The sequence below is a fragment of the Solanum dulcamara genome, chromosome 1 (assembly GCF_947179165.1).
Source record: "Solanum dulcamara chromosome 1, daSolDulc1.2, whole genome shotgun sequence".
Classification (NCBI taxonomy): Eukaryota; Viridiplantae; Streptophyta; class Magnoliopsida; order Solanales; family Solanaceae; genus Solanum; species Solanum dulcamara.
The window spans coordinates 30,975,085-31,002,828 of NC_077237.1; the positions used below are offsets into that span (position 1 = coordinate 30,975,085).

The 27,744-nt window shown below is 35.1% G+C and overlaps 1 protein-coding gene across 1 annotated transcript in view; it reads left to right on the forward strand.

The window, feature by feature from the left end:
• The first annotated feature begins 809 nt into the window (after positions 1–809).
• The window catches only part of LOC129903535 (uncharacterized), a 50,074-nt gene continuing 23,139 nt past the window's right edge, over positions 810–27,744 (forward strand). Inside the window, exons 1-8 of the mRNA XM_055979091.1 lie at positions 810–1,257; positions 1,334–1,572; positions 8,476–8,632; positions 13,494–13,571; positions 13,902–13,976; positions 14,102–14,221; positions 16,016–16,180; positions 27,118–27,643. Of these exons, the coding sequence (XP_055835066.1) occupies positions 991–1,257; positions 1,334–1,572; positions 8,476–8,632; positions 13,494–13,571; positions 13,902–13,976; positions 14,102–14,221; positions 16,016–16,180; positions 27,118–27,643 (1,627 nt within the window). The 5' untranslated portion in view covers positions 810–990. The remainder of the gene's footprint in view (positions 1,258–1,333; positions 1,573–8,475; positions 8,633–13,493; positions 13,572–13,901; positions 13,977–14,101; positions 14,222–16,015; positions 16,181–27,117; positions 27,644–27,744) is intronic.

A 27,744-nucleotide genomic window follows, 5' to 3' on the forward strand; every position in this document is an offset into this window, starting at 1 on the left:
GAGACTGAAATGGTTTGGGCATGTGAAGAGAAGAGACACAGATGCTCCAGTGCGGAGGTGCGAGAGGTTGATTATGGATGGTTTTAGGAGGGGCAAAGAGAGACCGAAGAAATATTGGGAAGAGGTGATTAGACATGATATGACACAGTTGCAGCTCACCGAGGACATGACATTAGATAAGAGGCTGTGGAGGACTCAGATTAAGATAGTAGGCTAGGTGGCTTATCTTTTCACCATAGTAGTCGTAGTTTTGCTCATTTGTTTTTCTGCATTTGATTACTGCTTACATTTATTGATCCGGTATACTTTGGGTATCCTATTTATCTATAGTAGTTAATGCTCCTTTCTTTCCGGTCTGTCCTACCCTGACTTTAAGTTATTGTATGTTTTATTTATAATGTACAAAAAGCTGCAACACTTAACAAAAAAGTTAAATATCTAAAATATCCTGCTAGCAACTAGTTAACTCTAAGGATAAATATATATGGTAATTGTTACTCCTTTTGTTCTATTTTACATGATACCCTTTTTTAAAAATCCGTTTCAAAAAATATATTACTTTACTATAGTTAGAAATAATTTCAATGTATAATTTTTTTTTATTCTTAATGAAATAATTTATAATCAAACAAATGTGTAATAACTGTTTTAAATCGTAAATTTTAAAAGTTTTTTTTTTTAAATATCAGCCACATAAAATGAGACGGGAGAATAAATATTTCACTTTTTGTGATATTATCAAAAGGAAAAAAGTATTATACCAAGAGGTCAGATGTAGAAGTGAATGGTGCAAACAATAAAGTGAAACCCTAAAATGCCCTTGACCGAGAGAGTTCGACTTTGTCTTCTATATTTTAATTAGAGTAATAGATGGCATGAAAATATGAAAAAGTCAGTTAGGTTTTAGAAGTAATTATAGGTATTTAAGATTATTGTAAAAAATCGTATTTTCTTATTCATCATCAGGCAGACACAAGGTATAGGAAGAAAATGAGGCAGAGGTGTAATCGGGATAGTGAGAATCTGGTTCTGGTAGCTAAGAGGTCAAAGTATGTGATTTTGGCCTTGTTTGTGGTAGCGGCATATGGGAGTTGGTTTGTGTATGAACATCAGTTCCTCAATCTGCCTAAACCTCTTGGGGCTCAACAGGTTGGTAAGAGAGGTTTCTCTGAGCATGAAGCCATCCAACATGTTATTGCCTTGACACAATTCGGTCCACATCCTGTTGCTTCACCTGCACTTGATCATGCCTTGCAGGTATTTATGCTTACATACATTTTTAACAAGATCAACTAAAATCACTTGCTAATTTTTATTTTCTTTTCTCATGCAGTATGTCTTGCAAGCCATAGAAAATATTAAAGAAACAGCTCATTGGGAAGTTGATGTAGAATTAGATCTTTTTCATGCTAAATCTGGTGCTAATCTTATGGTTGGTGGACTTTTCAAGGGGAAAACTCTTGTTTATTCAGATCTCAATCACATTGTATTAAGGATCTCGCCAAAATATGCTCCTGAAGCTACAGAAAATGCTATTCTTGTATCTTCCCACATTGATACCGTGTTTTCCACGTATGTTTCTCCTCTTCACTGAATTTCATACATTCTGTTCTCTTCAAAATATATTTTTACGTATCTTCTTGTCCAATGATTGTAATAATTGACACTAGTGTATGGTACAAAAGTGGTTCAGCATCCAGAATATTGTTAATGTTAAGTCTATTTTTCGTGGAATGTCAGGTAATAATTGCATGTTAGTGATCGTGATCCATGCAATTCAAACTAGTTTGGTGGAATGTTAGGGGGCTGAACGATAGGGATAAAAGAAGATTGGTACAGAGATTGGTAGTTGACTGGAAAGCAGACATAATATGCTTCCAGGAGACTAAACTGGAGGGGGAAAATGACAAACTTAGTTAAGCAAATATGGGGGGGGGGGGGGGGAATGGATCAAATTTGCCTACCTTGAAGCAAGTGGTACTAGAGGAGGTATTATGATGATGTGGGACAACAGAGCGTGGAAGGGGGAGGTTTTGGAAATTGGGGCCTATACATTAACATGTAAATTTGAGGCACAATGTCAGAGCTTCTCTTGCCATTTAACAGGAGTCTATGCACCAAACTATTATATTGAAAGAAGAAAGGTATGGGAAGAAATCAGAGATGTCAGGGGTTTAATAGAAGGCCCTTGGGCTATTTGTGGTGACTTCAACACTACAAGATATGCCTCAGAGAAGAGAAATTGCAACAGGAGATGGAGAGGAATGATAGAGTTCTCTGATTTCATTGAAGATATGAACTTAATAGACCTTCAGCTGCAAGATGACAGTTATACTTGGTTCAAGGGGGACAATCAAGACAACTTATAGGATCGACAGATTCTTGTTCTCAAAAGAATGGGATGACTGTTTTAGCAACATAAAGCAGTTCCCTTTGCAAAGGTTGGCCTCTGATCACACCCCTTTGCCTTTTCGGGTGGTTCTTGGATAAAAAAGAACTATTTTACATTCGAAAACTGGTGGCTTGGGACTGCAGGTTTCAATGATAAGATCAAAGAGTGGTGGAACTCCTTCAATTTTAAAGGCAGACATGACTTCGTGCTATCATGTAAATTGAAGGCACTGAAACATAAACTGAAGGACTGAAGCAGAAGTGAGGCTGGCAACCTAGTGATCCAAAGAAAACAAATTTTAGAGCAGCTGGCTCAGATAGATTTGATACTAGGGTAAAGACCTTTGACAGAGGAAGAATCATCCAAGAAAGCAACTTTAACCTTAGAATTTGAGGGACTAATTAAAAATGAAGTTGCGTGGAGGCAGAAGTCAAGGGCTTTATGGTTGAAGGAAGGTGATAGGAACACCAAGTTCTTTCATAAAGTTGCAAATGCTCATAAAATGTTCAACAACATAAACCAGCTAATGGTACAACGCGAATTAACCCAGGAGTCTACAAGAATAGAAAGTGCCATTATCGACTTCTACCAAAAGTTGTATTCAGAGACCACTCACTGGAAACCTATCAGCATGCTCAATAATTGTCCAACTCTTTCAGTGGAAGACAATGTGAGATTACAGGAGAACTTCATGGAGGAGGAAGTTTTAAGGTGTCTGAAATTGTGTGCAGAACATAAAGCTCCTGGTCCAGATGGTTTCTCCATGGGTGTCTTCATTAAGTGCTGGGAGATTGTGAAACAGGACATTATGAATGCCTTCCATAACTTCCATGAGCAAGAAGTTTTTGAAAGAAGCTTCAATGCAACATTCATAGCTTTTATCCCTAAGAATAAAGGTGCTAAGGAATTAAGAGATTATAGGCCTATTAGCTTGATAAGAAGCATCTACAAAATTGTTCTCCAAAGTGTTGACAGAGAGGCTGAAATGAGTGATCTCCAATCTGGTGGATGTTCAGCAAATGGCTTTCTCCAATCTGGTGGATGTTCAGCAAATGGCTTTCATCAAAGGAAGACAAATCATGGATGCAGTTTTAGTGGCAAATGAAGCAATAGACTCAAGCTTGCAACAAAAGAAGCGTAGTATCCTATGCAACCTAGATATATAAAAAGCATATGATCATGTAAACTGGGAGTGCTTGCTATGTATGCTGAAGAAGTTCGGCTTTGGGCAAAAATGGATACACTGGATCAGATTTTGTATATCCACTATTAGTTATTCTATGTTGATTAATGGTTCACCTGTTGTCTTCTTCAAGGCTCAGAGGGGTCTCAGACAAGGAGATCCTCTGTCTCCTTTCTTGTTTATCATTGCAATGGTAGGGCTGAACACTATGTTCAAAACAACTAATTTGTATGGATGGATAAAGGGTTTTGAGGTAGCTAGGGCAGGGGGTGATAGCCTAGAGGTGACTCATTTGCAATATGCATATGATGCTGAAAGAAATCAATTGATACATCTCAGAATAATCCTAGTGCTCTTTGAAGAGACCTCAGGCCTTCACATAAACTAGGGTAAGAGCTTCCTTTACCCCATTAATGATGTCCCCCACATGAATCTGTTGGGGGAGGAGAGGTAGGGTCTTTGCCAGCCATCTATTTGGGAATGCCTTTGGGGGCCAAGTCAGTCTACTGAGATTTGGGATACTGTTATTGAGAAATGTGAAAAGAAATTGGCAAGATGGAAGACCCAATACTTGTCAAGAGGAGGTAGACTTACTCTGATCAACTCAGTTCTTGATGCTCTTTCAACATACATGATGTCCTTGTTTCCTATTCCATCAGGAGTCATCACGAGGTTGGATAGCATTAGGAGGAACTTCCTATGGCATGGTGACAAAGAGAGGAAAGGCTACCCATGTGGTCAAATGGAACTCAGTCATTTGTGAAAAAATGGGGTAGCTTGGGTATCAAGAACCTGAAGATTCAAAGTAAAGCTTTAATGATGAAGTGGTTGTGGAAGTTCACCAAAGAAAAAGTAAAGCTCTAGTGATGAAGTGGTTGTGGAAGTTCACCAAAGAAAACCACCTACTGTGGGGAAGAGTGATTAAAGCCAAATATGAACAAGAGGATAGCTGGATGACCTAGGAGGCCAATACTCCATATGGGGTCAGCCTATGGAGGTCTATCAGATCCCTCTGGAGTGAGCTGAAAACTCAATCAAGAATCAAAGTGGCAAATGGAAACAAAACCAGATTTTTGAAGGATAATTGGCATGAGGTTGGTATCCTGGAACTGGTCTTTCCAGATATCTACAACCTAGTCCTTCACCAACAAAAAACTATAGCTTACATGTGGACATCTGACGTGTGGAGTTTAAATTTTAGAAGACATTTCAATGATTGGGATGGTTCAAAGAGTGGTTGATTTCTTCAGCAAACTTGATCAATTTCCTGGGGTTCAAGCTGGTGAAGATCTTTTATGGTGGTAAGGCAACTCCAAAGGAATTTTTAAAGTCAATGCTGCCTACAAAATTATGAACCTGTCCAACCACCGGATAGCAAACTGGCCATGGAAGCAGATTTGGAGGATAAAAGTTCCTCACAAGATATCAATTTTTGTATGGTTACTAGCGAAGGAGGCCACTTTAACAGTGGACAACTTGATGAGCAGAGGTATGACACTATGCTCAAGATGCTTCCTGTGTACAGTCATCTATTTCTGCATTGTCCATTCACAACTCATTTGTGGAGAATCATCCTAAACCTTAAAGGTATAGCATGGACAATGCCAGGCAAGGTCATAGAGGCTCTTAGCAAGTGGGAGGGAATATATTCACATGCTAAGGATAAGAGTAGATGGAGAATTGTCCCAGCTTGTATCTGGTGGACAATCTGGAAGGAGAGGAATTCCAGATGTTTTGAGAGCTTAGAGAATGATGTGTAGACTATCAAGTTGAACTTCATCTTACTGCTATGTTTTTGGTGTTATCAGATTTACTCTAAAGATACTGTGTCTATCATAGATGTTCTAGATTCTTTATAGCTAGAGAGGGAAGACACTATCTATTGTAAATATGGTTTCAGTACTACCCAAGTACTGTTTTGATCCCTGATATAATACAAAGTTACTGTTTTCAAAAAATAAAAACAAATGCTAATTCAATAATTGCTTGCTTCTCATTCTAAAGCTGTGAGCTCTACCTCATGAAGTTTCAACTTTATAATCTCCTCTATCCTCCCAAATAAAAAAAGAAGAAAAGGAAGAAGTTCTGATTTATTCAGTTGCAGAATAAGAAGCAAAAAGGTATATCTATGCCAACAAGTGTATTGACATAAGTTCTAATAAGAATCCAAACACATTCAAGTGTATTGATATAAGTTCCTCCTAGAAGTAGATATTCTTACCCAAGTAAAAGCACAAAGCCTTGAGGAAACAATGAAAATGAAGTAAAAGTAGACTGTTAATTCTGTTGAGATGGTCTTCCAGTCCTTTGGAATCATTTAACACTTCTCCAACAGACACACTATATCACACTATAGGGCAGTTTCCTGGAATCTTTGTTTCTTTAGTTGTTCAAACCTTCATGGCATATAGAGCAAGAGATGCTCTAATCTATAGGTGGACTAGTAAGAAGTTAGCTTTTATTACAAGTTCTTGAATCAAATCACCCACTTTTACACTTTACAGTGAAATATTACTATCTGATTAGTACAAGATGTGTGGGATCTTTCTTAGGTCTCTTTCACGTTCTCCCCTTGACTAGTCTTCAACAAGATTGAGAGCTCAATCTCTCATGGATATAAACTTTGTCTTCTGCTTTTGGAAGTAGCTTTTCCTCTCTTTGTTCTTGGGGGCGATTTATCCTCTTTTCTCTATTCTTCATTCTTCATTAATTCCCTTTCTAATTTGGAAAACTTGTGTGCTTCAAACCTTGCACATGATACCATTCTTAGATTTCTAGAGTAATCAGCTTCAGCAGGTAGTTCATTGGCCTTCACATGTATTTCTATCACTTTTGTTACTATTGTCACAAATAAATTCTCTCCAATATGGGTGGTTGATATTTAAAAATGTCCATGTGCCAAAATTATTTGCAAACATCATTTCTATAGAAACTCACCAAAGATTCTAAGTGCCAAGTGACTTGCTTCCCTTCATATTGTGTATTTTAGGGACAGAACATGAAGGAGATGATTGGGCATGCTCGTAAGAATGGTAGTCTTTATTGTCTAGATTTTCACAATAGTGACAGTACACCTAAGAATTTCTTGCTCTAGTTCACTCTGGACTGTATCTATTTTGTCCAATAGAGAGAAAGTTTGGCTCCACCATCGTTCCTTAGGTCATTCATCTTTTTATGTAACCAGGATGAAGTTTCCATCTTTGTTCAAAGATTTGGTTGTTGAGTACTTGAGTTCATTGTGATGATTGTGGAACTGCAAAACACAAACGTGTTTCCTTTCTAATAAGTAACAAAGGATGTTAAGACTCATTGTTCTCTTATTCAAGTCATATTTGGGGACCTCTTCCATTCCTAATATTTCTGGTGCTAGATATTTGTGTCCATCATCGATCGATGATTAAAAAGAGTAACATGGATCTATTTGTTTAAGAAAAAATCAGATGTCATCTATATTCTTCCTACCTTTTTCAATCTGAACAAAAACCCAATCTGATATGTCAGTTAAACAATTCCTTTCTGATAACTCCGGGGACTACTTCAAACAATACCTCTCTGTTTTCTTCCAAAAAGAGGGGAATTATTCTTGAATCTTCATATGTCAATACTCCTCAACAAAATTGGATAGCAGAGAGAAGAATGGCCAATTACTTGACATTATTAAATCACTATTGCTTCACAAAAGGGTTGCAAAACATTATTGGGGAAAGTTTCCTAACAACTGCACGTTTTAGTAACGAATACTATCAAGAATTCTGAACTTTAAAAGCTCACTTGATACTCTTTGGAATTTTTTCCCAAATTTCGATTTGTTTGATAAATTGGCTCCTAGAATCTTTGGGAATGTTGCCTATATTCACAGTCATTCTCAAAATACAGGCAAGTCAGAGCTGCATTCTCTTAGGTGTGTTTTTATAGGATATTTTCCTGCTAAAAAGGCTATAAGTTCTACCAACCATCGACCAAGAATTTTTTTGTTCCAGCTGATGTTACATATGATGAAAGTGAGTCCTGTCCTAGTCGTTCTTACATTCAAGGGGCGTTGTTACATTCAGGGTGGGGGGGTCATTGAATGGAGAGGGAACTCTAGACTTACTGCTATGTAATTTCTCTATCACTTGCCGTGTCGAATCTTTGTCCGAGTCCTTGCCTGAGTCATCCATTTTTTCAGTCACCCGAGTACTTTGTATTTTTGAGAGAAAAGTAACAGTTAGTGTGTATATATCCACAGGTATACTACCTCTAAAGTGTAGTTCCCCTCCAAAAGTGTTATAATTACATTGGATCCTAATACTACCAAGTTACAACCAGTCTATAGTTGTTTTAATTGCTTCTGAGCTATCTAAGACTACTTGTTTACACCAAAAGTAATACAGAGCTAAACAATTAAACTTAAATCTTTGTATGCAGCTCTGCTTTCCTTCAAAACATCTCTGGTTCCTCTCTAGCCATACTGAACCGAGTACTTTGGATTGAGTATTATAGTAAAGAAAAGTAGTTTTCTCTCTTCTCATTTCTCTCCTTCTCATATCTCCCAATAGTTCAGAATAACAATCAGCAGACAGTTGGCTCTATGTGCATACCATTTATGTTTGGTTTTTCTTGCTGTCGTATATTATCTTCTTGTAATATTTTTCAGAGGATAGCGTGTTACAGGTTGGTTCAAAATCCTTTATCTGCAGCAACTGTTTATGCCGTTGCTGTTACCTTTTAACTATTTGTGAATGGGTGCAACTTATTGTTTTGCAGGCTTTTTCTTTATTGTTTTAAACTGTTATGCACACTTTAAAACAACCTTTTATTTTAATCTAATGGTTCAATAATGTATCTGCTTTCACCTGCATGCAAAGTTAAAGTGGTACTTGCTAATATTGACCTATCATGTTGGCTTATTTTCCTATAGTGAAGGGGCTGGAGACTGCAGTTCATGTGTAGCTGTTATGTTGGAGCTTGCTCGAGGAGTGTCTCAATGGGCTCATGGGTTCAAAAGTGCTGTAATTTTTTTGTTTAACACAGGAGAGGAGGAGGGCTTAAATGGTGCTCACAGCTTTATAACTCAGGTTTTTGTCCCTTTAAGACTTATCTCAAGATTTTTGTTCCAGTATCATCTTATTTTTTTAAAGAAGTTTTTTTTGTTCCTGTATCAGTTTATTTTCTTGTCCACTTTTACTGGAATTATTGACTTCAGTCTCTGCAATATTATAAGTTCTGGGCATGAATTGCATGAAATCAGTAAGAAAGCAAATAATTGAAGTTTTACATTAATAATTTCTTTTCATAAATGAAGTTTCCTATGAATAATAATGTGCATAACTTAGTATGTTAAGTGGAAAAAGTACCATTATATATCTATGCATAATTTTTACAGGGTGGATATTATAGGATTCATGTAGCCGAACCCAACTGATTTGCGATTTGGTTGTTATCGATTGTTTGATTTATATGGGATGGATAAGCTAACTTAAAACTAAGGTTCCCATCCATAGCTTTAGGATTTTAGATATTACTGAGAGATACCATAATTTCTGGAAAAAGACTTATATTAGCCTTCAAGATGTTATGAAATTGTGGTCAATCTATGCTTTTGGGAAAAACCTAGTTCATACTGTGTATTTTTTGCTCTCAAAAGGTGCATAGTCTGACTCAACAATATCATTTTGGTAGGAAGAGATGTCCAGGGTCCTTTAGTATGCTGATTGAACACCATGTCAGGCACCAGATTGGATAATCTGATAGTTGGTACCCTGATTTGTATCTGATTTTTAAATACACTGTATAAACTTTGGTAATTAATTACGATAACCACCGTGGTATTGTTAATTCGGGTAGCATTCCCATATTTAATCCTTGAATAACTAAGATGCCCTTCCTTATAAAGACTAATTTGAGTTAGTTTTGAACCTCAAATTAATTAAAGGTGATCGGGCATCGGTGTTATCAAAAGAAAAATTGCAAAAAAGCTATAAGGTCCATTGGGGCTTTAAGTGCAACAAAGAAAGCGTGGGCTTTTTATGAAAAAAGGCGCAAATAGAAATTGATTTTTTTAACGATAAAGTGAAATACCAAATGTTTAGTGTCACCTCTCCAGTAAATGTTCATTCGGAAGGAAACATTTGTATTAGAACATTAATGATGATACTGAAGCGCACATTAAGCGAGGCAAAGCGCTCAACATGTTTTAAGGCTTGTTTCAGGGCTGAAGCTAGCCTTTGACAACACTGTTGGGCATTTATAATTACATTTAGGGATAATTTAAGAGACCTCCTTCCATGTTTGGTTTCATAGCACTAACCTCCCTTATGGTTTATGATATTAGGATTACCTCCCTTTTTTTTTGCAACAATTATTCTAACCTATTTATCCTTGATGTAAAATAAGTATGATCTGACTAATTTATTTAAGTAATATATTCTTTGGTTTAAATAATTTATTTAAGTGATATATTTTAAATTAAAAACATAATGACTTGCCAGTTGCCACTATGATCACCTCACATAAGCGAGTGCCTTCATCGATAGTTTGCCACAAGAACCCACTCCCCCACCCCACCCCTATTCCAATGTCCCAACCCCAACCCCAACCCCAACCCTAACCCTGGTTAATAAAAGAATGAAAAAGAAGAGATTTTGGGAATTGGGAAAATGACAGTTTTACTCTCAATGTATTGGTTTTTTGTTTATGAGCGTTGAAGGAGGCTGTGACTGCTATGCGCTGCTTTCCCAATTTCCTCTGAAATTTTTACTGTTTCAGAAATGTTGCAATCTACCATTTTCCTTGAACAACTTGATATCATTCTATTTCTTACTTTTTGACGGGTTTTGGCTTGGTGGTGTCTGTAGAAGTATTATCCTTGTTCTTGTAGTTTCTTGCTTTTGATTTTTATAATCATTTGTTGTTTGTTGTGTTTTGGTTCTCACTCTATTTTTGTTGTTGTTACTGTTTTCTTATTAGTTGCTATATTTTTTTCACTGTTGTTTTTCTTTTCATACCTACTTTGATTTGCTGTACTCGAGCCGAAGGTCTTCCGGAAACAACCTCTCTATCTCCACGAGGTAGGGGTAAGGTCTCCGCATACTCTCTACCTTCACTAGGCCCCACTTGTGGGATTTCACTGGGTTTGTTGTTGTTGTTGTAACTTAATGTATTCTTCCTATTTGGGTAACTTTAAAAGATCACCCTCAATCTATCGTAATAACCACTTTAGCATTTGTTGACTAATATTGGCAAATAATGAATCCTTCAGAAAAAAGATGCTTATATTACAACTTACAAGGAACAAATTAGTCCAATCAAATTTTACATTAAAGATAATATGTCAAAAGAATTGTTACAAAGAAATTAAAACAAGGGATGTAAGTGTAATATTGTAAATCAGACGGCCCTTACATGTAGATTTTGATTTAATAAATTTCTAGGTCTTACTTATGAACTTAAACTTCATTTCCTTTATCATATGCATTCTTTTTATGGAGCCTGCTTCTAATATCTTCTAACATTGTGAGCATGTTGTAAACATACGACAACACAATGTACTAAGTTCTTGCTATGTGCGGGGTTCGAGGAAGGATTGAACCACATTTGGTCTTATGTACACAACCTTACCTTGCGTTTCTGCAAGAGGATGTTTCCATGAATTGAGCTCATGACCACTTGGTCACATGACAACAGCTTAGCCTGTTGCGCAACAGCTTCTATCGTTGTAACAAGTATCCCCTTCATTCTAAATATGTTGAATTTAACTTTAATTTTTAAAACAAATTTAGTATCGATTTAATTGAAAAGATCTTTTCAATTTTCATGTAGTTGGTCCTTATATACTACACAAGATATATGTCATACTTAGCTTTTAAAAAAAGTGTTAGCATGAGTTACTTCAAAAATAAAAATAAAAAAAGGAAGGGGCATGAGGCAAAATATTTGCCTTAAATAGAGTAAAGAGTAAGAGCATGTTTGGATGGACTTATTTTAAGTAACTTATAAGTTGAAAACTGCCTATAAGTTTTTTTTAAAAAAAGTAGGTGCAACCTAACTTATTTTTTTTGGACTTATAAGCTGTTTTTAACTTATAAGATGCTTAAAATAAGTCCATCCAAACAAACCTAATTGTTTATTGGGGCTTATTTTAAGCATAAAATGTCTTTAAGTTGGCCAGCCAAACACTCAAAAAAGCTGAAAACAGCTTAAAAGTAACTTATAAGCTAATCCAAATGGGCTCTAAGCCTTGAGGCACGAGATGCAAAACCCATGAACATTTCTTTTTAATAAATATTTATGAATTAATAACATACAACAACATACCCAGTGAAATCCCACAAAGTGGTGTTTGAGAGGGTAGAATGTATGCCGATCTTACTTCTCCCTCTTGGGTAGAGAGGCAGTTTCCGAAAGACTCTCGGCTCAAGTTAAACAAATCAAAGTAGTAAGAGAAAGGGAAAATGACAGTTAAGAAACAATTCAATATTTCTAATAAAATATGTTTGAAAAATTATTTATTTTTCAATATTAAGATTTTTATTTAAACAAATTAACTAACAAATATTAAAGCAATAAAAATTATCAACTAAAAAGAATGGGTTGACTTCAAGATTAAGGAGGCCTAGAGTTATGATTTCCCCAATTGTCGGATTCCTTCTCGCTACGTTAGCTATAATCTCGCCAAACTAATCTCTATCGATCATGAATCTTCTCTTACTACAAATATCTCTCGACCAAGTGTAGTAATTTCCTAGCATTATTATCTCGAATGAACCCTAGTTAACCGATTAATCTATTCACTTAGATTGCATCAAAACTTTGTTATCTCTAACGTCCACTTTTAAATCTCAGTCATTAATCTCTTAATGCTTTGAAGTGACGTTGTTCAACTAAAGCCTAATCTCATAATCTCTCTTGAGAACAACAAGATATAATGACACCGTTAATTGCTGGCCAATCAATTAACTACAATCACTACATAGTTGAACAAATGGAGATAAAAGAACGACTCAATTATATAAAACTTAACAAGAATTCATCCAACAAAATGTTCCATCAAAACCCTAATAGAAAATTAGCTACTCATAAAAATATGTGAAAACACAATACTAAAATTCATAACCAATAATGGAAAATAGGAAGAAGAAAGGAAAAACTCGTCGCCGAATCTTTCGCCTTCCTCTACCGCGGCTCCTCGCTCTCTCCTTCGGTCAAACTCCACCCAAACAGCCTCTCCCTTAGGTCATCGAGTTAATACACTATTTATATATCACATATTTACTCTGTGGATAAAAATGCCCTTCAGCCAAAACAATTCGCACTTGGCCATATTTTGGCTGTATGCTCCATGTGCCAGGTAGCGTGGCCGCTCCGCGTACGGCCAATTTTCCAGAAGCCATTTTTTTTGCTTTTATTTGTTTCTTTTCAACTGGCGCGGAGCGGGCCTGGTAGCGTGGCTGCTCCGCGCACGGCCAATTGCTGCACTCTCAAGTTTCTTTTTCATTTTTCTAAGTCCTTTTAGCTCAACGACTATCGAATGCGATCTTGATCATTTTATTGGGCTTCTACTCAAGTTTATTCTATCTGATGTATAACCTCTGAATTGGTTGGATTTCTTTTCATTTTTCTTCTGCAAGTTCTTAACTTATTGGTATATAATTGATATATACATATTACATACATAATTATAATTTCATGTTCTATTCTGCTTTTATCCACTTTCTCAAGTCTATTGTCTTCTTGTCTGAACCACTCCATCTCATGTATGACATGACACTAGTGTCCATGTCTATGCTACCTGGGATATATTTACACATTTTGACTGAATGGCTAATTTCAGCACTCACAAGCGATGTAGTATCAATAGCAGAAATTAACTGCAAAACCTTAACATTTAAAATCGAATTATGAATTCTGTTAACTTGCATAGTTATTTCATTGATGCAGCACTCTTGGAGTGATACTGTAACAATGGCTATTGACTTGGAGGCCATGGGTGTTGGAGGGAAATCGGGAATATTTCAGGTTTGTATCTACTGTTACAGTCCTTTTCTATCTCTACATTTGGGAACTGAACAGGTGGTGTATGGATGTTTATGAGATAAAACAAGCTGCTGCTTTGCTTTGTTTTTTCTCCAATCTTTTGTGATGAGCTAATTTTGATTAGACTGGCATGCATATGTTTCTCCTTTTCAGATAAACAGGCCCTGCTTATTTATGATCAAAAGGGATGTCTTTTTAGACGCTTCCTCTTTTCAAGAAACGTTTTTCCTCAATTAATCGATATATCAAAAGTTCCTTTTCTCTTTATCTTTGATTCTTATTTTTGGCTCACTTATTGTTCTTTAATTACAGGCTGGTCCTCAGCCATGGGCAATTGAAAATTTTGCCTTGGCAGCAAAATATCCATCTGGTCAAATAGTTGCACAGGTCAGTTTGCATTATTCAAAGAGAAAAAAAATATATTTCCTGAAATCCTTGATGTACCATTTATGTTTAGTAAACCCTCTGGGTTTAGGTTCTGAACTTACATTTTATTGTCTTTAGTGCTGCAGGATATATTTAAATCCGGGGCAATAAAATCTGCTACTGATTTCCAAGTGTACCAAGAACTTGCTGGCCTTTCTGGTCTGGATTTTGCATATGCTGATAATACTGCTGTATACCACACAAAGGTATTCAATATGCCTCCCAATGAACTATTATACTACCTTTTTGGAAATTTGATGTTCCTACTTACTGCATACTAAGAAAGGCAATTTTGCAACACTTATAATTCAGATTGCATGCTAATCATCAAAGTTGTTCATAATTTTTGGACAATTTGTTGTCTTAGAATTTTAACATGTTTGAGTAAGTCTGGGACCTTAAAGAGAGTCTTCTGTAATTTTGTTGCATAAATAATTGTGCAATTTCTGTTGTAGTTGAGGCCCCATGTTTCATGTGGAAGTTGTGTTTGAGTATGCTGTGTATCAACTCATGTCAGCACAACATATTAGCTCATTCTGTGGATGATGCTCTTAGTTATCCATGTGACTTTCTCCATTAGGAGTACTATAAGAGTTTCAAGCATCATAATATATGGAAGTACTTGATAAGACATACTGTATGAAAGCTTGCATTCAGAAAGAAAGCTGATTAGATCTTCTAGTATTATCTATACCAAATCAAGGAAACTGCTGATGGGACTTTGAACCTCATTATGAATTACTTTGCTGATGTGCAAACTGAAAATAGATTTCATGGACCTCCTTTTCTATTTACAGTGATAAAAACAGTATCAGGCTTCTCCAGTGTTATTTAAAGTGATTGGTCTGTCACTTAAAGTGGTGAGGCGATGCAAAATGGTGGGTCCTTGCTTTGTATGGGTGAAGCGAAGCAACTTCAAAGAAGAATGTACTTCACATAGTAAGGCGCAAAACTATTCAAGCAAGAGGCGGTCCCTTCTTTGAGTTTGATTTATTTGATGGAAAAAGAGAAAGAGGAGGATAGAATAGGACCTTTTGCTAATTGAGTATCAGAATTCCTCTCCAGAGATGCGTCAGTTAAGCTGGTTATCAGTGTTGCTACTAAAGCAGTTATACATAAATGACTATGACTAATTAATTGAAACTCCAACTCTTACTGAGTACTAGAATTCCTCTTGATATATCAGACCTTGTTTTGTAAATAGCTATGGCGGTTAAATGATGGGTAATAAGCTCCTTGGAAAGCGGTGGTTAATGTCAAATATAAGAGAGAAGGTTTCTGGGCACCTAAAGTATTTAAGACTCCATATGGAGTAGCTGGTTCGAGACAGATTTGCTTCCTTTGGGAGGAATTCAAGATGTTGGCTTGATTGTGGGCGATGGGAAAATGCTTTGGAGGGATAGTTGGGATGGTTCTAGTTTGCTGAAAGATCAATTTTCCACTTATATAGACTGGACAATAATTCTGAAGTCCTTTTAGGAGATACATTCTCTGATGTTGGACGGAACTATGAATTCAGAAGGAACCTCTTTGGGAGAGAAACACAGGAAGTTGATGTATTTATTCAGCAAATGCAATCAGTAGGGTTAGTTCCAGAGAAAATAGATGGCCTGTTCTGTAAAGCCAATAGAAAAGTCTTAGAAATTTTGTGGTCTAAAACAAGCCATAGAAATTTTGTGGCCATAAATCATCTCATTAAGGGTAAAATGGGAAGTTTAAAATTAAATTGTACTTACTATAGAAAGATGTCCTTTTTTTGGGACTGACTAAAGAAAAATGAGTGCCCACATAAATTGGGACCAAGAGAGAGAGAGTAATTAGTTTTGATGTTACAAGCTATATTCCCATTGTTAGGTAATCATTGTAAATTGTGTGCTTTAGTTTGAAAGTGTTTCTTCTTGCATAAAGCCCCAATAGACTTGTCTCTTCTTTAGTTTTTTTTTGCTTTTAACTGGGAGTCTGTTATTTTATTTTACAAATGTGGTGCCTTTTGCATGTAGAATGACAAATTAAAGCTTTTGAAGCCTGGTTCTCTTCAACATCTTGGAGAAAATATGCTTGCGTTTCTACTTAAGGCTGGAACTTCGACAAATCTGCCCAAAGGCAAGGCGACAAATTCCAGTGGAAAATCTGGCCAGGATACTGCTATATATTTTGACATTCTGGTATGTTCACGAACTGCAGTTCTTTTGTTTAATCTTTTGGTTTCTGGGTCGTTGGTTGTTGATATACCTTTGTTACCTTGAAATTGGTGTCTACTGCAGGATGAATTATATTAGTTATGAAACATGAAAAGAAGAGGATGGGTACCGTACATCTTATAATAACCAGTCAGATTGGGACTTGACTTCTGTGATCATTTGATTACTTAGAAAGCCTCAATATACCTTTTTGCCTTGAAATTGGTGTCTACTGCAGGATAAATTTTGTTATTTATGAAACATGAAAAAAAGATAATCGGTACCGTAGATCTTATAATATTTGCTCTTATCTTGGTAAAGCTCCTATGTTAATTATGATAACTTCTCACAATACATAATCGGGGACTTGTTGATGTGGGCCCCACTGGCACACGACTGTGATAGAACTAAATGGCAAGTGGCTCTATAATATCGCTGCTTGGATGTGAGAGTATTTTAAATTTATTGAATTAGATGAAATGGAAATGATCAATGAGGATTCATATATCGATTCCAACTAGTTTTGGATTGAGGCGTAAAAGTAGTAGTAGTTGTTTGGTAAAGTGTCTAGGTAACAAAGATTTAGATGAATTTTGACTTGGATTATAAATCACTTTGGCATCTGATTTGATGGACCCATTGCATTTAGTAGTTTACATTAGCAATACGATAGTGTAACATATAGGATAATCTAACAGCAATTTGGAAGCCAAACTAAATGATTTGTCTGATGAATGAAGAAATGTCAGAGCTTGTACTAAAAATTTATAAGATTGCTATGAGATTTTAGACAACAGCGAAAGATAGCATGTAAAAATGTTGAAAGTCAAGAGAATTATTAAGAATATTGTGTAAATTATTCTCAAGAGTTGTGCTATGATGAATTGGCCCCTAGGGCTTTGTTCCGTGGTAAGAGTGCAACTTGTGATGTGTGAGTTAGGTGCACATCCTGTGTTCGAATCCTGTCGCTGACAAATGTATTTAAGTGAAGAAGGGTAGAGGGGTGGACCCATCATCCACCGATTTTCAATCCGTATGCCACTAACCCTCTGAGTTTTCTCGATTATCAAAAAAAATGATTGCACCATAATAACTTTGAATTCCATAAATTAGAAAATTTTCCTTGATATCGTGCAACTCAAAGATCCTATTTGAGGAGATGATGTTAGACCACCAATTTAATAAGAGTTGCCATAATAACTTTGAATTCCATGAATTTGAAAATTTTCCTTAATTTCATGCAACTCAAAGCTCCTATTTAAGGACATGATGTTAGACCACCAATTCAATAAGAGTTTGTCCCTATTCTTTTCTGTATTTTTACATGGTATCAGAGCTTCTACAATTTTAATAGAGGTATAAGTAACTTATGCCTGTGGATGAGTAGCCTTACACTGTGATACGATTCAAAAGACACACAGCCGGATAATGAACTAGTTATTAAAATTAAATGGTAGGAATTCTCAAAGGGAATGGAAGAACATAAAGAATCTTAGACCCTAACCAAATGCCTATGATAAATTTGAATGAGCACTAAATGTAAGCATACTGAGAAAGGAGAAATTAAATCCTCAACAAGAAAATGTCTAGTATTTTGAGATAATTTAAATTAGCAGAAGATGCCACGATATGATAGAATAATATTTTTAGATGCTAAACCTAGAGAAGTTAAAATGCATTGGTAAGTGACTTCGAATAAGCAAAACACATAAGGATATGAAAGATAAGTAGGTTTTTCATATACTAGCCAAACAAATTCATTCTTCATCATTAAAGAATTGGAGTGCCGGTGCATTTGAATGAGCATATAATAATAACATATGAAACGATTGGATTATTTCACAAGCTAAACTTCAAATTTGAGCTTTTGTAGAAAAGGGTATGAATATAGGTTTGGATTTTCTAGAAGGAAACAAAGAGAAAAAAAGAAAAGAGAGTAAAAAAGGAGGGGTCACATATATAATAAAGAGAGGTTTTTTGACAATGATTCTCAACTCTTGTGGTAGGAGTAACTAAAGCCTTCAGTAACCAACCAATTCATCACACATATGGGTGCACCATAGAATGTATAGCCACTTTTACAAAATATGTATATAAGTTTCCAGAATTTTTGCCAACAGTGTAGGTGCACATGATTGACTTGAGGATCCATTACTGCTCCTTGTCTATGTATTATATCTTCAAGAGGGAAACATCAAACGATAAATATTACGCCTAATTGTTTCGATTTCTTTGTACCTATAATTATCTTTTATGTTTATGATTATTTTTCTTAATTTTATATGTATCTACAATATTATAAATATAAAAGAACAAAGCTCTAATAAGAAATGTTGATATGACTATTTTTATCCTTTAGAAATAGATTTCACATTGGACAATGTTGTAATTTAATTATTTGTTCTCTGGGCCCCCCAAAAATAATTAAATTAAAAAGGGCATAGTTTTAATTACTGAAGCCCAAATGCTAAACTCAAGTCACTCTAATGTCACGTGCTCTACAAGGTCCTATGCTTGTGGAAATAGAAACAAACTATACAGACATCTCTTTCTTAAACAACTCAGGAGATCTAGCGATAAAAATCTCAGAGGAAGGCCAACCAACAATTCCAATGAAAAGATCAATTATGGAAGAAGGGGAAGATTACAAAGATGCAATACCAAACATTAAAGATGTAGAAGCACTATTTGAAAACAATAGAGATTAGCAAGACATGCAATTGGTCGATTGCATTGATGATGAGAATTGGAACATAGAAGATGCTGAACCTCTAAATTCTAAATATGCAGGGTGGGGTGGGGGTGGGTGGGAGGGATGGAGAGATGGACGTGTCAATTTGGGTTCATCAAAATATAATAAGGCTAAGCAAGGAGTTTGGCTAGATTGCCAGGGTTGTAGAAAGGAAGCATTGGCGCTATTCAAGAAGATTGATAGCAAACAACTAGCAATCATGAAAGAACTATTGTCAAGAGTCATGGAAACTTCAAAAATTAAAGGTTCATAGGAGCTAAAAGGGCTAAGCCATAGATGTGAAGGTTCAAAGCATAGGGGCAAGAACTAGGGGAAAGGGAATTCTATAGTATTATGATGAATGTCAAAATAATTTCCTAGAATGTGAGGGGGTAAAATTGTAGAGTAAAAAGGAGGCTGATAAATAGTTTAGTTCAAAAGTGGAACACAAATGTCATTTGTCTGCAGGAAACTAAATTGGAAGGGGGATATAGGGGATTTAATTCATCATATATGTGGAAATAGGGGTTAGATATGGATAGTTGGAGGCAAGTGGTATTAGGGGTGGTATATTGATGTTGTGGGATAGTAAGGTCTAGGAAGGGGAAGTTGTGGAAATTTAATTTTATGCTTTGACTTGTAGCTTCAAGTCCAGGACCAGTGATTTAGTTGGCACATTAGGTTTATGCACCAAACTTTACTCAGATTTAGGTGGATCAATATTCATAAATTGGGAAATGGTGGTGTTCTTTTATTGTATCTGGTACTCCTGACTATATCCTGACAACCAAATTAAGCATGTTAAAGGCTAAACTCAAAGAATGGAGCAAAGAGCACAAGGTGAACTGGAAGGCAAGAAAAAGGCACATCCTAGATCAAATAGGGAGCTTGGAAACCATCCAAGAGAGCATACCCTTAAATGATGATGAGCATCTGGTAAAGGCTCATTTAGCCATGGAATATGAGGAAGTGGCCAGAAATGAAGAAATTTTTTGGAGGCAGAGATCCAGAGTCCAGTGGATCAAATGTGGTGATAAAAACACTAAGTTCTTTCATAGAATGGTCACTGCACATAAGAGACTCAGTACTATAGATTCCCTACTGATCAATGGAGAACTATCTATGATCCTGTGGCTATCAAGGGCTCCATTGTGGGTTTTTATCAAGATCTGTACAAAGAATCAGAAAACTGGAGACTTTATTTGAATCTTAATGAAGTACAGAGCTTTTCAAGAGAAGAAAGAAATAGTCTTGAGGGAGTTTTTGAGGAAGAAGAGGTACTGACAGGGATAAAGATGTGTGCTGCAGAAAAAGCACCTGGTCCAAATGGTTATACCATGTCTTTCTTCCAAGCTTTTTGGGAAACAATAAAGGAAGAACTGATGCAGGCATTTCACAGATTTTACTCTCATCACAAGTTTGAGAAGAGCTTCAATGCTGGATGCAGTATGCAAGAAATGTGGTCCCCTCAAGGGCGGAAGCTGACTTTCAGCAGACTTCTAAATGATTGGGAAATACCATGGGTAGCAGAACTTCTAAACCTAATAGGAAACTTCCCGGGCACTAATATGTATCCAGACAATCTCATTTGGGGGCACCACAATGATGGAATTTACAGGCTATACAAAAGGGGACTGAGTGAACTGCAGGCAGGTCAACTGGACTATATGGAAGAGTGTGACTCCTAACAAAGTGAAATGCTTCACTTGGCTAGTAGCTAGGAAAGCATGCTTGACACATGAGGCATTACAAATAAGGAGGGTCAACATAGTATCTAGATGCCTCCTATGCAAGGAGGCACTAGAAATCAACAAACACCTCTTCATGCATTGCAAAGTAACAACACAAGTTTGGGCTATGTTCACTTCCATTGCTGGAATCAACTGGATCATGCCTGAACACACTGCAAACTTGCTTAGCTGTTGGATCGGAAGAGGAGGAAGCAAAAGCCAGAAAAGATGGTGGAGGACAATTCCAACCTGCATCTGGTGGACCATTTGGAAGGAGAGGAATCAGAGGATCTTTGAAGGAAAAGAATCCTCTATTTAGAAGATTAAGTGGAAAGTTATTACTTTACTAGGTTTTTGGTGTAAGGAATAGAGTATAGAAGAGGAAATCCAATTAGTGGATTTTAGAAGCTCCTTGTAAGTATCTTTCTTTTCCTTTTCTGTAAACTTTTTGGAGGTGGCCAACATAGCCTTAAGCTGAAGAATACAATTTACCAATTTCAAAAAAATAAATAAATTGGGAACTTACACTTTTTTCTTTAATTTGTGCCCTATCATTTAAACACATTATTTAATACTTATTGTATGGTCTCTTTAAATTGTGTACTCATTGATACTTGATATAGGGTACATGTGCAAAGGTGTATATATATATGTGTGTGTAGGGGTGTTCATGGTTCGGTTTGGTTCGGTTTGGTTCGGTTATTGATTAAAATCATAACCAAACCAATTTAATCGGTTATTAAATGTCTAAAACCATAACCAAATCAAGTAAAATAATAACCACGGGTTTGATTATTGTCGGTTTGGTTCGGTTTGGTTCGGTTATTCGGTTTATGACTAGCCGAGACAATTCAAATATTCTCTGTCTACATTCTTCAAATTCTTACGAAGCTCTTTTTTTCTCACAGCCCACAGAGGTTCAAAACAGAAAAGGAAACAACTTAAACATTCAAAACAAAAAAGAAAACAACTTAAAATCAATTTAAAATTTGAAAAACTTCTTATAAACCTTCTCAAAATTTGACAATCTTGTACTTGGGGTTGAGGAGTTGAGGTTGCTTTTGAGTCTTCACTGTTAGTCTATGATTGTGAGTCTGTGACTTTGTGAGAAACCAACATGAGAGGAACAGAAATGTAAAAGAAAAATAGATACTAGGGTTTTAAAGTTTTAACTTTTACCTTATGTTGCTGCCTGCTGCTTAAGTGTTTAGTGCTTATTAGGAATTTAGGATAAAGAATTGAGGATTTAGAATTGGGCTTGAGAGTTGGGCTAATGGGCTTGGATTGTTGGATTTGGACTGCTGTTTAGTGTTTATTAGAATTTATAATTGGGCTTGAGAGTTGGGCTTGGATTGTTGGGCCTTAAAAATAAGTAGATTAATATTAAATTAATAATTAAAAGGTATAAAATATCTTTAATTATTTATGAAAAACTAATATTATACGTATAAATAATTATAAATTTTATGTATATAATTATCGATTTGGTTCGGTTATTTATTCGGTTATTTTTTTCTATAACCATAACCAAACCAAATATTATCGGTTATTCAAATTTAAAACCAAACCAAACCAAATGTCGGTTTTTTTATTCGGTTTGGTTAAATTTTCGGTTTGGTTTTGGTTTTAACCAAAACTGTGAACAGCCCTATATGTGTGTGTGCGCGTGTATAGAGAGAGAGAGAGAGAGAGAGGAGAAAGGCCTTTTTTTAATTGTTTTCTTCAGTAAAGGCCTGCTTTATTTGCACATTGTGCTTACAACCCCAACATACTTCATTACCCCTTTATTTTATTTTATATTGGTTTTCACCTTTGATAATATTGGTCATGGGTAGTGCATACTTTTGGAACTTCTTCTATTTCTATAGTTTTACTTACAATTAGACAGTTTAGTTTTATAAGCTTAATTTTATGGTATATAAATTTTAATATAGTTATGCGATATTTTCTTCGTTTGCTTATAAATACTTCTTTTTTTTGTAAATAAAAATTAAAATTGAGGAAAACAAACATCCCCAAAGTTTAAATATGATGTAAGATATAAATCATATCGATAGACTTAGGGGTTGTTTGGTATGTGCAATGAGATTGACAAAGTTATCCCATGAATTGAGATATCACATGGGATTAGTTATCCCACTGTATATATGGGATAACTTATCCATCATTTTAGTACAAATGAAGGGATAAATAATCACGGGACTAATTAATACTCTTAACCATATGCATGATAGACTAATCCTACATTTTATCCTAGAATTAGTATTCCTTATCCTTCGTATCAAATGATCCCTTATAGTATATAGAATTTCTCAAAAAAGAAGAAAGACGTATAGTATAAAGAATAAAAATTGAAAATAAGAGGACTAAAGATTCAGTGAGAAAGAATTGAACTTCAAATGCATGTAAGTTTGCAATCATATGTCACTTTGCAGTCTTTTGAATATTGGTATTTCTTTAAGGGCATCTCCAACCCACTCTCTATTTTACTTTCCAAATATAGAGAATAGAGAGTATTTGCAGACAACCAACTCCAACCCAATTCTCTATTTTACTCTCTAAAAAAGAATTTTGCTCTCCTTAATATTATATTATTATTTCTATTTTATTTTTATTTTCTTATTTCATAATATAAATCTTTTTTTTTTTTTTCAAATAAGCACCCTATATAGTCTTCATGTAATATAAAATTTGTTCTTTTCAAATTCTTCATTTAATATAAAATTAATTTTATTCTAAATTTCTAAATAACATAAATTACAAGCAAATATTATATATTATACATATTAATGGATAATCAAATAAAAGTGAAATCATTGATGAAATACAATTACATAATAAATATTATATCATCGTAAAATTTATTTCGTGTACTAAAATTTACTACCCCTATTTCATTTTGAACGAAAATTAAAAAAAGGTAGAAAAATTATTAATTAGGAATGAAAGTAGTATACTTGTCAATAATTATATTTTTAGATGTTTTATTACATTAGAAAAGAATTACAATTATTAAAGATTTATTTAATGGTCTTACATAATATAAGTAATATTAAAATAATTTTAAATTACATATTTAAAGTGACGACTTTTTTTAAAAAAGAAATGAAGTAGAAAAATTATTAATTCGGGATGAAAGTAATATACTTGTCAATAATATATTTTTAAATGTTATATTAGATTTGGAAAATAATTACAAATAGTAAACACTTATTTAATGGTCTTACATAATAGAAATAATATAAAAATAATGAAAAAGTGAAGTAGAGAGTATGAATACTACTATTCACCTCTATATAAATGGAGAATAGAGAGTGAAGTGGAGGGGGGTTGGAGAGCCATTCTCTATTTTACTATCCAAATATAGAGAATAGAGACTAAAATTGAGATGGTCAAAGATTTAACTCTACTCACCACGCTCATTCAATAAAGAACGCTCTTTTTTCCCTTTCAATTTACATTTTCTCTAATTTTGGAGGAGAAAATTTAAACTTTTATCATGAAAAAGTGTATTTCAATAATAGCACTTTTGGAGCCAAATTCATCCATATTCTTTATAAGAATGTAAAGTTCAATATTGATTATTTTGTTTGATGTTAATTATCAACTTCTGAATAGAGTTTGTACAAAATGCATAGATTTCAATAGTAATAAAAATATTGTATCAAAAGTGTGTTTTTTGAGAATAAGCTTCTTTATATTTTTTTGTGGCCTTAAACTTGGAAGAAGAAGATCAATGGTTTAAGTAGTATTCTGAAACATGAATTTAGACTTGAGCGGTTAGAAGGTGCACTTTCAAGGTTGCAGTCCGATTACCAATTTCGGGCCACGCGAGTCGATTAGGGGTTTGGTGTGGGGAAAAACAGAGCCCAATTGAGCAAAGTGCAACCAATATATTAAATTTTTAGGCTGGTTGGGGCTCTCTTTTAGCTGGTTGGGCAGACAGTTCCGTGGGGGTGACCAGGCCCTTTTGCCTGGTATATTAGTACTATAAGAGTAGAAAAGCCATGTGGGATAATATTTACACTAGCAACACTTGAATGTGCTTGTTTGGCTTTGCAGAGGTAGATAGATAGAAATATAAGTTGTACTGCAAATTTATTGTGAATGTTAGCTTAGTCATCAAGCATTCCCTACTCATTGCACTGATGGAGCCAATGTTGGGGCTGGTTGGGGATCTCTTTTAACAGGTTGGGAAGGCAGTTCCATGGGCCGGCCCGGTCCTTTTCACGAGGTATATTAGTACTACAAGAGTAGAAGAACTATGTGGGATAATATTTACACTTGCAACACTTGAATGTGGTTGTTTGGCTTTGTAGAGGATGAAAGAAAGAAATATAAGTCGTACTACAAATCCATTGTGAATGAAGTAGTATAGTTATCAAGCATTCCCTACTCATTGCACTGATGAAGCCAATGTAAAAGGTGGAAATGATAGGTTGTGGACAAGTTGATTGTGGAAATTTAAAAGTTATCCCTGGATTTATCCATACATCAAATTGTGACTACAGGTAATGGAAATTGTAAAGGCAGATATTTAACACAAAATTTGAGAAACAAGACAGTAGAAATTGCAGGTCCAAGCTTGTGAGATAAAGAGAAGCCCTTAGCTGAGAGTAGTGGTGGCAAATGGGCGGGTTGAGTCAAATTTGGGCGGGTTAAAAATGGGTTAGACAAAAATGGGCGGGCTTATATTAATATGGGTAAAAAATGGGTTGGGTAAAATATGGGTCGGGTAAATTACAATCCTAACCCATTTTTATGTTCTCCTAAAGCGAATTGGTGACTTATAAGGGAATGTAGCTATAGGAAGAGGATTTAATTATGTCTATCACACAAAGTTGCTATAGCGTAAGAAAAACAATTCAACAATTGTAAGAATTTCAAGAAAGATTAGTGTTGGCTGGGGTGTTTAATTGTGTTAATTAATTTTTTGAATCCTTTTTATCTATTACTTTTGTGACAACCAAAAAAGATTAGAATATTTATCATTTTATAAAATGAAGAAAGTATTTATTTTCTTTGATTACCTCCTTAATGATATGACAATTTTAAATGACCAATAAGAATAGCCGGATATATATACTATTTATTTAGCACTAGCATTATACTTTAGTTTTCACTTTATCAGTCATGCCTCGAAAGTAAGTATATTATATATATACACACACACTTCATGTCCACCTTAAGTTTGTTGAGGGTAACATTTGTTTAATTGTTGGAATATAATTTATGTGAAAGATAAAATAAATTTATTTTTTATGTTTGATTAATTTCATAAGAGTAATTTATAAAACTCGTAATTCAGTAAAAAAGAAAAGTAGATAAAATTGTGCAATAGAAAGGCTGACAGAGGTACAACTTTTCAAAATATAATACTTTCATTTTTTATCATAAAACACATTACATATAAAGGTAATTAATATAACAGTAAAAAATAAACAAATAATATCTTAAGTTAAAAAGTGGGCTAGCCTTTACGTGGTGAAGGAGATCTAATTGTAAGAATGGTTATGTCTAGTAAGTTTGGATACCTAATTTGAATAGAAGAAACCATATTACCCATATTTTACCCGTGATGTACCCATTTTCAGCGGGTTGAATATGGCTAGAGCCCACATTTGACCCAACTCATTTAAACATGGTCGGGTTAGCGAAAAATGGGTTAGGATTGCCAGCACTAGCTGAGAGTAAATTCCTGAATGAACTGTTATGCAGTATCTTATTCTCCCAGTCTCTTGTCTTCTTCCAGGAAAGGAAAGAACTCTTTATATGGAAATATTTGATGTGATCTCTACTTCAGAATATTGGAAATGCCTTTGACTTGTTATGGATTCGATGCGGATTAAAGCAATTCTCCTAGGTATGAAAGTGCAAGTGATACGGTTTCCGGTGCATTTGGCTTGAAGTTTGTGCGAAAGTACTTCAACCTTGGCATATGCCTCTACCTTATTGATGGGATATAGAAACATTATTTCTTGACATGCGGAGTAAGATAAAATGTTTTTCCCAGTGGTACCTTTAGCTGCAAAACCACTTTACTATAGCTGTTTTTTACTTTTCTTCCATGTAACTAAAGGTCATGATTATTCTGTGCTTTACCTTTTCCTTTTATTAATGAATTTATTTTCTCATCAGAAAGGACATATAGTTCCATACAATTGATATTTATCTGATGTTTCCTCGAATAATTTCTGGTCTCTGAGCCGATTTGGAGTCTGAATCCTTGTTACTTAGGATCAGTGAGCATGATACATCATTAAGGACGGGGAATCTACTGACAAAAGATTCGCTAAACTGCTGAGGACAGTTATTTTCTTATTGTTTGATAAAAGAAAGGAAAGTTATAATCGAGTCTTAGTGCTTTATGATGAATATTGATAATCTCCTATTTAGAGTTTATCCTGCATCCTTTTTGCGCAGCAACTTTGTTTCCTAATGCATTTTTACTGATATTTCAGGGAATATACATGGTCGTATTCCGACAGCGTTTTGCGAGTTTGCTTTACAATACAGTGATATTGCAGGCACTTTTAATATGGACGACATCAGTAATTATGGGTGGACATTCTGCCATGGTATCCTTGGCCTTATCATCATTGAGTCTCATGCTCATGTGGATGTGCGCTATTGGCTTCTCTGTATTTGTTGCCTTTGTTCTTCCCATTGTATCATCTTCACCCATTCCCTACGTTTCAAGTCCATGGCTAGTAGTTGGTTTGTTTGGTGCACCTGCTGTGCTCGGGGCTTTCACTGGTCAACATGTGGGTTATCTCATTCTGTTGAAGTATCTGACAGAGACATTTTCAAGAAGAAATGTGAACCTGCCTTTGGTTGTGCAAGATGATCTGGCAAAGTTAGATGCTGAGCGATGGCTCTTTAAAGCCGGTTTATTGCAGTGGCTTGTTCTTTTGATTGTGGGAAACTTTTACAAGATAGGATCATCTTATTTGGCTCTTGCTTGGCTAGCGTCTCCTGCATTTGCATGTGAGTCCACACTTATTTCATTCCGTAGCTTTGAAGTTTATGATATGGACACGAGAGCACATAAGTCTCCATGCACCTAATAAAAATCTAGATGTTGTTGA